At 41.1% G+C, this 13,736-nt stretch overlaps 2 protein-coding genes across 9 annotated transcripts in view; one reads left to right on the top strand and one right to left on the bottom strand.

Moving 5' to 3' along the window:
- nckap5l (NCK-associated protein 5-like) overlaps positions 1-3,997 on the top strand; it is a 50,052-nt gene extending 46,055 nt beyond the window's left edge. For all 8 annotated transcript variants that reach the window (XM_086032808.1, XM_086032785.1, XM_086032766.1 and 5 more), the window contains 2 exons: positions 1,340-1,491; positions 2,997-3,997. In XM_086032808.1, the coding sequence (XP_085888934.1) occupies positions 1,340-1,491; positions 2,997-3,257 (413 nt within the window). In that variant the 3' untranslated portion in view covers positions 3,258-3,997. The remainder of the gene's footprint in view (positions 1-1,339; positions 1,492-2,996) is intronic.
- Positions 3,998-4,295: 298 nt separating this feature from the next.
- On the bottom strand, positions 4,296-12,005 carry tmbim6 (transmembrane BAX inhibitor motif containing 6). Its single transcript, XM_086032845.1, has 10 exons — positions 11,838-12,005; positions 9,863-9,939; positions 9,680-9,788; positions 9,181-9,301; positions 9,042-9,090; positions 6,198-6,295; positions 6,027-6,106; positions 5,283-5,383; positions 5,108-5,183; positions 4,296-5,018 (listed from the first exon to the last, which is right to left on the bottom strand). The coding sequence occupies exons 2-10, from the start codon at positions 9,916-9,918 to the stop codon at positions 4,995-4,997; spliced, it is 714 nt and encodes a 237-aa protein (XP_085888971.1). The 5' UTR covers positions 9,919-9,939; positions 11,838-12,005; the 3' UTR covers positions 4,296-4,994.
- Between the last annotated feature and the right edge of the window lie 1,731 nt (positions 12,006-13,736).

Here is a 13,736-nt window from a genome sequence, read left to right as displayed (position 1 = left end):
ATGAGAAGAGGTCACTTCTTTGCGTTGCCTTGGCGGAGGTCGCTTGATGCTTTGGCCTCGTAATGTTGGACTGGTCAAACCATTTTCATGATTGACTTTCACATTCATGCAGTGGCGGAAAGTTTTTTTCAGACATCTGTAGTAGGGCTGCAACTAACGATTACACTGGTCAACAGCAAATGTAATCCGGGATGGCTTTGAAAAATGGTCTTTTCTTTTTTTCCCCAGTACATCATTTTTGTGCTATTTTTATCTTTTGTCTTAAAGTTTGACTCATAAAAGTTTGCACAATATAGATTTTACCTTGCGTTGTAATTTATAGCTAACCCCGGTAACAATTGTTCATACTATTAACGCGGTCAGAAGGCCAACTTCAAAATACACCTTAGTTACCAAATAATATACGGACATCAGTGCTTTGGTACACTTTTATTTTGAAGTTATTATTTGAAGTTTACTTAATTTTGCCGATCCGTCATTCATCAGCCGCCATGGCACCCGTCCGTCATCGTCACCATCATATTACGTAGTATTCAAATTCACAATCAATATTTACAATCATCTCTTTGACTGAAACATTCAATAAAGTAAATATAACATAGCGCGTGCATCATGTAACCCAGTAGTTGATAAATCCAAGACAATAAGTCACATATGACATATCACTGAAATTTGCAGTCATTTGTCAGCAAAATGGGCATCCGTCAGTACCGATGGAATGCCCACGTCTGTTAATTCCACTGACATTGTATTGTATGGCCGCTGTTGCCAGCGTTTAGCGATAGCCACTAGCACTAGCTGCTAGTTGTGTTAGCCGCTAGTCGCGCTCAAGTTATTAGACATAAATGACTCTGCGCACTTTGATGCTGACAGCATGCCAAACCAAACCAGGCTTACTCACGTGTGTTGTTTTAGGCGACATAATCGCTACTGTGCTTCTGACGTCACATGGTCTCATAGACCAAAATCTGAGGGGAGAGATTTACCTGAATTCTCACTAATGTTTCTAGAGAGGAAAATAGTATGCTGCTATGCAGTTTAAATTTAAGTATAAAATGTCGATTATCTAAAATTGAAAACCAGTTGGCCATTCATTAATAGGCCTAAGTGGAAATGTGTGGGGGGTTTTTTGTCTTCTTTATCTTTCACCAAGCAAATAAAAAAAGTATTTTCATCCGAATACCCGATTATTCAATACAATTTTCAGTAGGGTATTCGAATACCAACATCTTCGATATTTGTAGCCCTAGTACAAGTTAGAATTTATTCTGCATTGGAATGCAGCTGTAACGTAACAAAATGTGAAGCGCTTACGTGTGTTTCATGTGTCCTTCCGCAGACAAAGAGGCCCACGGAGCGCACATGTTCTCTCCCCGTTCAAAGACGTGGACCTTCCCCAACCTCAAGACTCCAGCAGGACCCGCAGACGTGTACCTGGCTGTGGAGGAGGAAGAGGAGGAGGTGGTGTCCTTCGGCGCGCCCTTCAGAGCGGTATGCACCTTTTCATCATCCTCACACATCTGCACTGAAAGTGACACAAACGCCACAGCAGGACAAATAAAAGTTCAATATTGTTATAACAGGATAAGTTTCATGTTTTAATGTGATAACTTATTACTTTAAAATGGCAGCAAGATGCTTTCCCTAGTAATTGGAGTGTTTCAGTTGTTTGGGATAGAACATTGAAAAGGTGACTGAGCAAAAGTAATGCAGACTTTGGGAGGGTGAATAAAACAGTTGGAACGGAGAGTGCAGGTAATGGATTGCTTGGTAAAAAGAAATGATTAAAAGTACAACTCAATGTTGATTACACTGAATGTAGGTGTTGTAATTGACGGGAGCCCTGTGCTTGTTTTTTTTTTTTACAACAAGCGAGCCCCTTCTTAGGGTCATGGGGAGACAGTGACAGCCCAAGTCCGTTACTTATTGTCCTGGCAACACTAATGTTATTTCGGTGACCGTCATTGCAGAAAATGTAACTTAACAAAGATAAACAGGTGCAAATGCAAGCAGGAAATTCAGTGCTAGTCTTTTCCCTACCTATTTTGGATTTGAAGTCAAACTGCTGATATTGGGCCTAACTCACTAATAAGTGTGTACTCTGCGTATAAGTTGCAAAATCACCACAGGCGGATGCACCTGATTTTTCTAAATTAAGCTTCTCCTTGTCTGATATTATATTCGTCGAGTTTCATTCGAGAGCGAGGCAGGGAGAGAGACAACGGGTACAGGCCCTCTTACATCATCTGAAAACACAGAAGTACTTTCTCGCTGAGGAATAATTCATCAGCAGGATGTGAATAATTCAGATTGCTGTAACCCACTTCACGTGTGTTCCCGCCCGAGTGTTACATAAGACCTCAAAGTCAGTTGCGACTTCATCCACGTCTTAAAAGCAGCGCTTTCACGTCGGCGAAATGACACAAACATCAATACAATGCAAAAACAATGTAACAACTCACTTGTTCCACATACATCATCAGTGGCAGTTCCTAATATTTCCTCCTAACCGATAAGCAGTTTGGATGGATGCCAAGAAAAATCAACAAAATACAAAAAATAATACATCATACTCACCAGAGCTACTCAACTATTCACATTTGCAGACTGTGACAGACGTGTTTCAATAGTCAACAACCAATCAGAGGACAGACCAATGCTTGTTTTTTTGAGGAAAAATTGAAATGTGATTGGTCATTGGTTAAAGAAACTGGCCTTTAGTTTACAATCCATGTGCCAGGACTACTACTTATTGTGTGAAGGCCCAAGGCAGTTAAGATTGACATGGCAACACAGAGGCTGCATTCTGATTGGAGAACAACAACAACAATAAAAAACAGTACCAAAATCACACCCAAAAAATGATCAATTATTTGTAAAAATTGATTTGTGAAAAATGACCACATTTGGACAGGTGGGTTTGACATCAGGGAAATTTTGGTCAGTATGTGCGAGTGTTTGCTAAAAGTCCTCCTTGGTGTCTTGCTCCTATTCAGAGCTTGAAAGCAAGCGGCCCGTCTTCCAGCCGCGCGGCAGAGCCCGCTGGCCTGCCCGTGCCACCCCAGTCGGGATTGAGCCGCCGTGGAAAGGCCCGGGCCCCCGGCGTTGCCGAGATGAGCCGGGACGCCGGACTGGAGCTGCTCAGGGAGCGGCCGGAGGAGGCGCTGTCGCCCGGCCGGCCGCAGGTTCTGGAGACGCCAGAGTCCCTCAGCGACTCGCTCTACGACAGTCTGTCTTCGTGCGGCAGCCAAGGATGATGCTCGCTCGCTCGCTCGCACGCGCCGGCTGGAGAGTCATGATCCGGATCGTGAAGGAAACTCAAAGCGGGCGAGGACGGCGCCCGCCATCGACCAGACTTCTCCTCAGGATTTCCAAACCAAGTGAAGCCGAACCCACCGTGGTGGAGCGGTGTGTACAAGACTGCAAACGCATGAGCGAGCGAGCTAACCAATAGCACAAGTGGCGTTCAGCTAGTTAAGTGTCATCATCAATCATCCTGGTTCTCAAGGTGCATCCAGGAGACATCATTTCACGACATCATGTACTTGAAGAAAGGAAAAAAAAAAAAAAGGTGGAGCTCCTACAGTTAAAAAAATAAAATAAAATAAAAGAATGTTCATCTGATTTGTTTTCCTGTTAAAGTGGTCACAATTTCAATGTACAAATGATTTTATTGATCATGTTGATTTGATAATTTTGCGACCACGGAAGGTGTCAGAAAAAAAAAAAATGTCTGTTTGAAAACCACAATGCATTTAAAGGTAATATATACCAGCAATAATAACAAAGAGAAATGGCTACGCTATTCCATGAATATTTCTATTATTTATTTATTTTAAATGTACGTCATTCTCATCTTTCGGTGAAAAGGTAAATCGTCTGGCTTAGTTTAGGTTCCTCTTTTCAATGTCAACATGTGTTGCTGTTCATCCTTTAGATGATAGCTCCCCTGTATGTACTGCCCTTTTTCAACTTTCTATTAAATAATTTTCATTTAGTTCCTGGATGCATTCATTACTTGCCGTGTGTGCCAAGGTTGGAGTCTTAAAAGGCAAAAAGCCTGTTCAACATGATGCATTTCAAATATTTAATTTACAACTGTCACATTTGACTATACAATCAATTCTAAGGAGAACTCAAGTAAACCGGAAAGTTAAAAAAAAAAAAAAAAACAACTCAAGGTTTGTTGGAAATTACAAAAATTTGCTTTTGTTCAAAATCTTTCCTTGAAGTGAAAGGGAAAAAAAAAACCTCCCCAATTTGGTGTAAGTAAACACTGCACCTCACTTAATGCGTGCATTCAACACATTTATTTGGGCAAATGTATCAAACTTGTAGCTTACCTTTTACATGAACAAAATAAATTCTTCACAGTATACGCTTAAAAATGTAAGGTTAACTTCACTAAATTTGGCAAACTATCAGATATTTGTGGAATTTACAAGAGGAAAGAAAAAGGGCAGTCAGAAACTTGCACAAACGCCACCAACCTAGGATCTAGAAAAGTCCAAGAGAATTCAAAGCATTACTACTGAGGACATTTGGAAAAGGGATCCAATGTCCAAATCGCACCTAGCTAAACAAACACACTAAAAAAGAGGAAGCTGGAAATTAAGCTAAACAATGCATGTGATCACACGACTTCAACTTAAACCATTACTAACGTGACATGCTAAATGGAAGTCTGTCATGAATCGATGGCACAAAAGAACAAACTGAAACTCAACTGAAGCGTCTCTTTTGCGGGCACAACACAATGCTGCCCTCTAGAGGCCAAGTATGCTGAGTGCAGCATGAGTCTCCTGCTCCCTGGCACGACTCGCATTAATTGACATGGCCGACAATCAACAAACCCTTGGAAGTTAAAGAATAAAGATCAAATTATTTGCAATCAGCGCGTAAGACCACAACAAGTTTAAGAAATTAAGTCAAAAATAACAAGTGCGTGTCGCAAATTGGCCACGACTCTTTTTCAGTCGTGCACGCAAACTTGTCTACTTTTTCTCCTTCTTCTTTTCCTGAAATAACAGAAGAGCAGAGAGAACATTAGATCTCGGCAGACCTTCTACGCACTGTTACTCTACGTTGCCTTGTTTTACGAGCGTACCTTGTCGTTGAGGGCAAGGATGACCATCAGCTTTCGGAAGATGGTGATGAAGTCCAGGAACAAGTCCACACAGTGCCTGCAACGAGGCGACGTGCACTAAGTTTGCGCACATCAGCAAGGAAATGGCGGCACAAAAAAAACAACCAAAAAAAAAAACGGACGCATCCTCACTCACCAGACGTAGTCCTTGTCTCCATTCTCCGCCTTCTCGATGATGAGCTGAGTGTCGAACAGGACGAAGCCACACATGACGAGCAGGCCCAGGTACATGTGAGCCTGCGAGAAGAAGCAAAGGAGACTTGGAAAGAGGAATGGCGTCTTCAACCTGTGGACCTGGATGCTTCCTAAACTGTCCTCTCAAAAGCCCTTTGTAGTGATTAAGGAGAAAGGAATGAGTGAAAGCGCATTGGCAATCATTCATCATTCCTTAATCAGTAGAATTTGCAATGTCACAAATCAACCAAAATGACAATTTGTCAAAATGCTTAACCTGGTTAGATTGCCCACTTCAAACTGAGAACAATGCAGAAAAAAAATATGAAAATCGAAGAAACTGACTTTTTGCTGTGGGGGGAAATAGGCCTTTTGCGGGATGTTTTTTTCCGAAGTTATCGTCAATAGAAAAATGGGTCCAGAAACGCCTTTAAAAGAGTAAACCAGCCTGAACTTGATTTCTGGACTCTCTTCTTCGCTGTGCTACTCTGGGGTGACCCCCTTTTCCGACTGGCTGACTAGTTTCGGTTCAAAATGTACACCAGTAAGCTCGTACGGGCCAAAATTCTGTCAAGTCGCTGCGTCAAAACGACTGCGCCGTTTCCAATGGCAACTTGCTCTAAAAACTCAAATCAAATTACAACACTACAGGCCGTAGAATAGCTCATGTATGATGATGATGATGATGATGATGATTAGGACTGACCTTGAATAGCATCACGGATCCAAAGAACATGTTCATGAGCGACATCAGGAAGATGATGGACAGGCCGGACATCAGCGTGCCTGACGACGACGACAACAAGATGGTCAGAGATGTTCACGCGCGCATGCAAGCATGACGTTCCAAGTGTAAATAGGAACGAGGCTCGGTTACCTCCGAGGAACAGGTAGCTCCTGCGCTTGGCGTAGAGGGCGCTCAGGGTGAAGCAGATGAAAATAACCGAGGTTCCCATGAAGGCTGTGATGATGATGCTAAAAAGAAAAAAAGGGGGGGTAAAAAAAAAATAAACAACTGCTCTGCTGTGCATAAGACAAACACAAATCATCAAAAATGCAAGAGAGAAAAAAAAAGAGAAAAAGCAGCTATGTAACTCAGACGCTCCATTTGCCAATGTTTCACATGAGAACTGTTCTGTCTTTGGAGACAAAGGTGGCCTTGCATCGGCTTAAGGGGCACAAAATCGACACACGCCGTCACTGAGGGGAACCAATCACACGCCGCCTGCACACAACTCAGGCGTGTGTACCATTACACCATCAGCGACCCCGTGGACACATTTTGAACTCCTAAAACTTTTTTTTTTTTAATTGCAGAATTGAAGGTCTCTTTCAAATGAATTAAAAAGCTGAACTTTAAATTATCCATACAGCAAACAAAATGCCTGAATTGAAAAACACAGAAAAAGAGCACTGGACAATGAAAATATTTGCAAAATAACTGCCTGAATATTTATTTTATCTGGTTAATGGGACTTCTGCTAATGAACCTTTGCGCGCGCATGCAGTGTCTGCAAACACGGCTGCGGAAGTCATTTTCATCTTTAGGCAGGACTGTAAGCTGACGTCTTTTTAAATTAAAATCATTTTTTGGGTGTAAGCCTTCATATTACATTGTAAATGCGCCCTGGGATTTTTGAGAGCTTTTCGAGAGCTCTTCTCCGTATGGAGTGCGTCAATGGTTTTCTCAGAGCAGCCGACCCATTGAAATAGTCAGGTCCATAAATATTTGGACATTTGATACAATTGTTAGCATTCCAGCTCTATACAACACAAGAGTGCAGACTGAGCTTCAAACCGTTTAAATCCAATTCCTGAATTGGATTTACAATACATTTTACACATGTCCCTCCACATTTTTTCAGGGACCAAAAGTAATTGGGCAAACCGACCTCACCATAAATCAGATTGTCACTTTTGTTGCAAGCGCTTTGCAATCAAGGACATCCTGAAGTCTGGAAACTATAGACATGACCAGACGCCGGGTTTCGTTGATGCTCTGCCAGACCTCTGCTGCAGCTGTCTTCAGTTCCGCCCCGTTGTTTGCCATTAAAAACTCGTTGCTTTCGCAATATGCTTCGGGTCATCGTCCATCTGCATTGTGAAGCGCCATCCAATCGGTTTTGTAGCATTCGGCTGAATGAGCAGATCATATTGCCCGAAACACTTTTGTTATTCATTCATGCTGATTTTGTGAGCAGTCACATCATCAATACATGAGATCCAGTTCCACTGGCAGCCATACGCGTCCACGCCATTTCACTACCGCCACCTTGCTTCACTGATGAGATGCTATGCTTGCTTTCCTTTGACTATTTACTTACTTTTCTCTTTCTATCCTTCTGGTACAAGTTGATCTGTTTCAGCTGTCCATAAACTGCTCCTCCAGAACTGTACAGGCTCTTTTAGATGTTTCACGGCAAACTCTGATCTGGCCTTCCTGTTTTTGACGCTCACCGGTGGTTTAACAAGCATAGATCACAATTATCCATTTTGCTCATTTTCAACCTGTTTTAGTAATGTGACCCATGATTTCTTTTAAAATATCCAGAACAGCGCATGTTCTGGCTGGAATGAGGTCAGGGATTGGGCAATCTGGTACACTTGGTAGCTCTGTTTTCTGAACAACCGTCAAGTCAGCAGTCTTGCCCGGTGCAGTAACTAGCTGACACGATTGGGACACAGGCAGCCTACAATGTTGAACTATGGCATGATATTGTACATTTGTGAAATACTAGATGTTTTATTTTGTGTCTTTCTATAATCATCACAATTGAAAGAAATAAAGACTTAAAAATGGTTCACTTTGTGTGTGGTGAACTAAAATAGCAACAGCAATTGAAGGTTCACTTCGAAAGAAATTATTTCAATCAATTGTTTGCCCTCGATATTCTAATTTGTCGGCACCCTCCCGTATTGGTACATACAAACACAGTAGGTTACACGCAAAAATTACTACATAATAAGACTTTCCTAAAAAAAAAAAAAAAAAAAAACGATCAGTGCCAACAAGACAAGTGACGTTTTGTGGCGGTATTTTGTGAAATTGTAATCATTTATTTATGCCCTTGCTTAGAGGTGTCAAGTTAAATTTTAGTTTCCAACATGGAAGCTTAGTATACTTATGTTTAACCACGTCATACAGTATGTGTTTTCTGATCTAATTTTTGAATAAAACTTTTGTTTTAATTGTTCCTAAAGAAAAACGTGTGTCCTGGGGCGACAACAGCTGAGAAAGTTTTTGGAACTTTGCTCGATGCCAATTCTTTCATATTTGAGACTTCTCATTGACTAAGTAGTCTTTCCATTAGGAGTGGCTGACATGGACTCAATCTCATAATTCATCCTCAATAATCCTGACATGCAAATTTTGCTTCCGTGGGTTTTCTCCTGGTTCTTCACAAAACATTTCAACCCCACCCAGGAGGGACAAAGCTCGGATTCAACGCATCGGCCTCAAAACTGTCACCACGAATACACCGAGCGTCCTCACCATAATGTTGAGAATATTTCAACTTATTTTAGGACAATAATTTTCTATATCCATTTCAGATTTTTTTTTCCCCCACTTGTAGTCACAAGGAGAGTCACTGCCGTGGCCACCATTTTCTAAAAGGGTTATGTGACTTAGAGGACCAAATGTGATTTAAAAGGTGACAAAATTAATGTTTGACCCGAGGGTAGCTGCTAGAACACATTACGTAAGTGTTCCTTGGCATACCTGGGGTTGACGGCGATGACAAAGTCCAGCGTGGGGCCGAGGCCCACACCTAGAGGGAGGAAGTGGAAAAACGTCTCGGTTAGTCTCGTGGCGCTACCAGGAACCCAAACGCACCAAAGAGTCCTTGCGGAGCGCAAACCGTTAAGGAAGGCGAATCCGGCCAGGATGGCCAGCCTCTTCTTCTCCGTGTGGGGGTTGTGGGGCGTCATGGCCAGCCACACCATCATTCCCAGGGATGCCAGGGCAAACAGCATGCCTCCCTGACAACACACAATTGGATTCCTTGTTTTAACCCTTCCTTAAATATATAATATAATTTGTTTTCAGTAAACCATTTGATCAATGATTTAGTTGTTGATTAATCTCTTAGTTGTTGCACCTTCAACAGGTGCATCAGTACACAGACATAAAAACTAATTTATTCAATTTTGGAATAAGGCTTTAACATAAAGTTTAGATAAAGTCAAGTGCTGTGAATACTTTCCAGATGGATATATTCAAACCATGAACCCACATTTTGACCTTAAGCTCTATCTGTGTTTTTTTTTTTATATACCCTCATCATCATCAGGTGTGTAATATGCAAGAATGCAAGTTAATTAGGATTAAGCCAACCGAAGTATGGTTGTTACAACTACCTGGAAGAGGTGCAAGACGACATGCGTGTAGGCACCCGCTGCAGCCAAGAACATACACGCGGCCAAGCTGGAGTAGACATTCTTCAAGTGCACCTGGGTGGAATGAGATCTGAAAGAGGGAAAAAAAAAAAAATGTTTGAGGATCACGACACAGATAAGGAACAAGTCTGACGTGCGCCGTACATTTGGGAGAACTTGAACAGAGAATCAAAGTTGATGTTGCGGTCAAAGACGTTCATGGTGAAAGGAGATGATGATATCTGGGGAAAGAGAAACAAATTAGAGACTGTTCACAGTGACATGCACCTCGATAATTCCTGAAAATGTCCACCGAAAACCCTTGTGTAGTGATTTTAAGAGTAAGGAGTGAGTGAATGATTGTGACTGCCGTAACCGCGTTGGCAAAAATGTATCATGGAATGGAACACAGACATCACTTGATAGAAGATTGTCGTGACTCCAATACATTGACTAATTGAGATTTTTGTATTACATGAAGTAAAAAAAATAAGTAAATGAAAAAAAGCACAATATAATAAAATATTACTTAATGAAACTGTGTACTGCCATTCCAAAGGGTACAAGGAAGAAGTTAAAAATTCTATCTAGGGCTGCAATTAACCATCATCTTAATAATTAATCTGTTGCTTATTTTTCTGATTAATCAATGAATCGGATGAACAAAAAACGTTTTCATATTTTTTGGTATTGACAGTGCAGAAAATGCACAAGCATAAATTGATGATTCGGTTACTGGTTCAGTGTGTAACATTCGTCAGAAAATCTGCAAAAATGTTGATCATTGCTTTCCAAAGTAAAAGCAGATGGATGAAAATGTTGTTTTGAATCAACACAAAGATAAGCAGTCTGCTTTCGGAAAATTATTTTCATTTGAGAGGCTAAAACTGAGAATTTGGACAATTTTTAAGTTAACAATGGCTCCAAATCAGGGGCGTCAAACTCATTTTTGTCGCGGGCCACATCGTAGTTATGATTTACTTCAAAGGGCTGTCATGACTGTGAACCCAAACAAATGTATGATCTCCTCGTATTACAAACAGAACAAATTGGTAAAAAAATAGTTTTGAAATTAGAAGTTAAAGTTCAAATATAATCATAATTATTTCAACAGGGGGTGTGGTAACCAAAAATGCTTGCAATAGAGTTACGTTTTTAACAGTAAACAGTAAAGTTAGCAATTTCTAGTATTTTAGCAAGAAACAAGTCAATGCACATAATTTGCTTTCTTGGGCCACATAAAATGATGTGGTGCGAAAGATGTGCCCCCCCCCCCCCCGTCATGAGTTTGACACCTGTACTTTAAATGATTAATTATCAAAATAGTTGTCAATTAATTTAATAATAGCTAAGATGATTAATCAATTGCTGCACCTTTACGCATATTGAAGATGGGCACGTTATAGAACATTGTCATGACTGATTTCTTAAATGAGCTTTTGACATTAGGTGTAATACAAAAAAATAACCAATACAAATAAACAAAAACACTGCGCGCTGCCATTTTGAAAAGAAGGAAGAAGTTGAAACTCCAAGCCAACCCTTCACATTACCTAAAATAAATGATTCGTCAAGAAGTGCAGTCCAAAATAGAACATCTTATTTTAGTCCAGCAACCTAACACGTAAAGATGTGTTTTCAAACTGCCTGACATGAATTATGCAAGTTAACTGAACAGCTATTCATCTTGCTGTACAATTGGCGGAAGTGGGAACACTCGGTGTAAGGTTCTACTTTGAGAAACGCAAACGTTTCTTTCATTGCTCGAAATTAGTTTTTAATCTACGTTGTCGATGCGGATTCTTGTTCGCCAGCAGCACATAGCAAACAACAGATGAGACGTTGTTTGTTTTCCTTTCGACTAAATAAATTAGCAAAACTAGCACGAACGTCGCCCCAACACTGGGCTCCTCTTGAGTCGCCTTAACGAACAAGACTGCATAAAAACAGTATTTGAAAGGTGGCAACCACAGTTTGCTTGTTTGTCGCCCGCTGTGTGTTATTAATAGCCTGCCAAGCTAACGTCGGCTAGCGCGGCCACAAATTCTAAATTTCGACAATTAACTCGAAAAACACAAACGTCAAATCATTAATGCAACATGTCAAGGTTTCCCGACGGCATATTGTGTGTGTCCTTCACCTGGTCTTCAGTCCTGACGTCCTGAGTTCGCTTTGTCGGCCTTTCGTAAAATGTTTTTCTCCCTTCCTTTCGCTTTGAGTCGCGTCAGGAGTAAAGCCAGACGTGTCACACAAACAAACGCGCACGCGCGCACACACAGTGCAGTGATGTCACCATGGAAACGCCCAGAAACTTGCACACCACTTCCGGATTGTTAGCCTATGTATGTATGAATGTGTCTACGCGTGTGCGTGTGCGTGTGCGTACGTGTAACAGTAATAATGTATATGTATCTTCATGTGTTAGATTTTTCATGATTGTGCTTTTTAGCTTTATTAGCTTTGTAGGTTTAGCTTTATACTATATAAAAACAGGGAGGGATGTAAGAATAATAAGGTAGGCCTATATTATGATTCATATGTTAGATTTTTCATGATCAGGCTTGTTAGCTTTATTAGCTTGTGGGTTTAGCTTTAGCTTTTTCCATATCCCGGCCCAACTTGCTTGGTGTGCTTAGCTTCCGCATAATGTATGATAAAGGCTCACACACACACAGACAAAACAAGTTCAGAGTGTTCCAGTTGCTTTCGCTACCCTTTCCCTTAGAACTGGAACACCTTTGTAATCAGGGACTCCTAAGAAAATAAAAAGGAGGCGGCGCAGGAGCCGGGCAGAGGGTTTTAGGAACAGTAATAGTGCACTTCCCTGCGCTCTCCTTGCAAGAAAAAAGACAATATTGTGCCGAGTGTCTTCTCTCCTCATTGTGTGCGTTGTTTACTAAAGTCTCACTTGATGTGAACCTGACAGTATGTATGCGTGTATGCATGCATGCATGTATGTTTTCCTAAATATTTTGATCAACTTCAAATTTGAACAGTCAACCAAAATACAATTTGGGATGCTTGTACTATTTGTACTGTATAAATGTTACAAAACTGAGGTTAATGTACACGTTAATATTCTCTTAATTCATATTCACTGTGTTAAGTTTGCAAAATCTTGGTTGTTATAGCTGGATGACGTCACATACCTTCAACTTTGACCAACCAAGTGGAAGCCCTCACAGAAATATTTTTAGCCCCGATTTATTTGTTTTAATGTGTCGACTGTTCATCACTATATTCTGTATGTATTATAATTTTACATTGTATAGTCTTGTATATTTGTTGGCATTCAATAAAGCTTATACTGTATTTAAAAAAAAAAAAAAGTATCTCACTTCCGGTAAGTTGGGTGGGGGGCAAGTTAATCATTTGTAGTACGACGACGGCGACGTCTTTGGTTCAAGTAGAGTGAGGCGTAAGAAAAAAAACTTGAAACTTGAACGTCGACAATATCGCCGAAATCTCAAAAGAACTCCCCATAATCTCCACGCCTGCTCGTAAGCAAGTGTTCCCCTTCGGCAACCTAAAATGGCCGTCGCCGCTCTGCACCGTGACGTCACTACATTTCTTTTGTTAGTTGCCGCACGAAAGTCAGAATTAAGTGTATTAAAAAAAACGTATTGCAGTTATTCAAACCTCCGTCACATGGAATCTTTAAGAGAAGACGAAAAAGTGATAATTAGACACGCTTTCGCTATCACACAAGTAATGCAGATGCTTCATACACAGCACGAGATGGCAGGGGGGCTGTATTTCTCTTTGGAATTTGGGTGACGTCAGAAGTGGATTCGATCGTAGATGGCCTCGCGGACGGGCAGCAGAGGGCTCGCGACCTCCGTCTGCCGCCTGCTTGCGGCGACAGTTCGATTCGTGGAAGCATGCGCGAACCAGCGGGTTAGCGGCTCAGGTCGCCACGCGAGGTGGTTCCAAGTATGGCTGACGATCAACCAATAGGTGAATAGTTCAACGTACTTTGTCCGCTACCTCATTGGAATAACATTTGTGAAATTCAGAAGGAAATGTTATTCAAATGAGG

This window comes from Filicampus tigris, chromosome 1 (assembly GCF_054856515.1).
Source record: "Filicampus tigris isolate MCC_2025a chromosome 1, RoL_Ftig_1.0, whole genome shotgun sequence".
In the NCBI taxonomy this organism is placed as follows: domain Eukaryota; kingdom Metazoa; phylum Chordata; class Actinopteri; order Syngnathiformes; family Syngnathidae; genus Filicampus; species Filicampus tigris.
Note: the sequence above shows the minus strand (reverse complement) of the source record. Positions and strands in the feature narration are given on the sequence as shown.

Coding starts and splice junctions, on each gene's coding strand:
- tmbim6 (XM_086032845.1), bottom strand. CDS start 9,918: ATGAACGTCTTTGACCGCAACATCAACTTTGATTCTCTGTTCAAGTTC. Junction 6,107..6,197: donor GAGCTACCTGTTCCTCGGAG/GTAACCGAGCCT, acceptor CGTCGTCGTCAG/GCACGCTGATGTCCGGCCTG. Junction 5,019..5,107: donor TCCTTGCCCTCAACGACAAG/GTACGCTCGTAA, acceptor CTGTTATTTCAG/GAAAAGAAGAAGGAGAAAAA.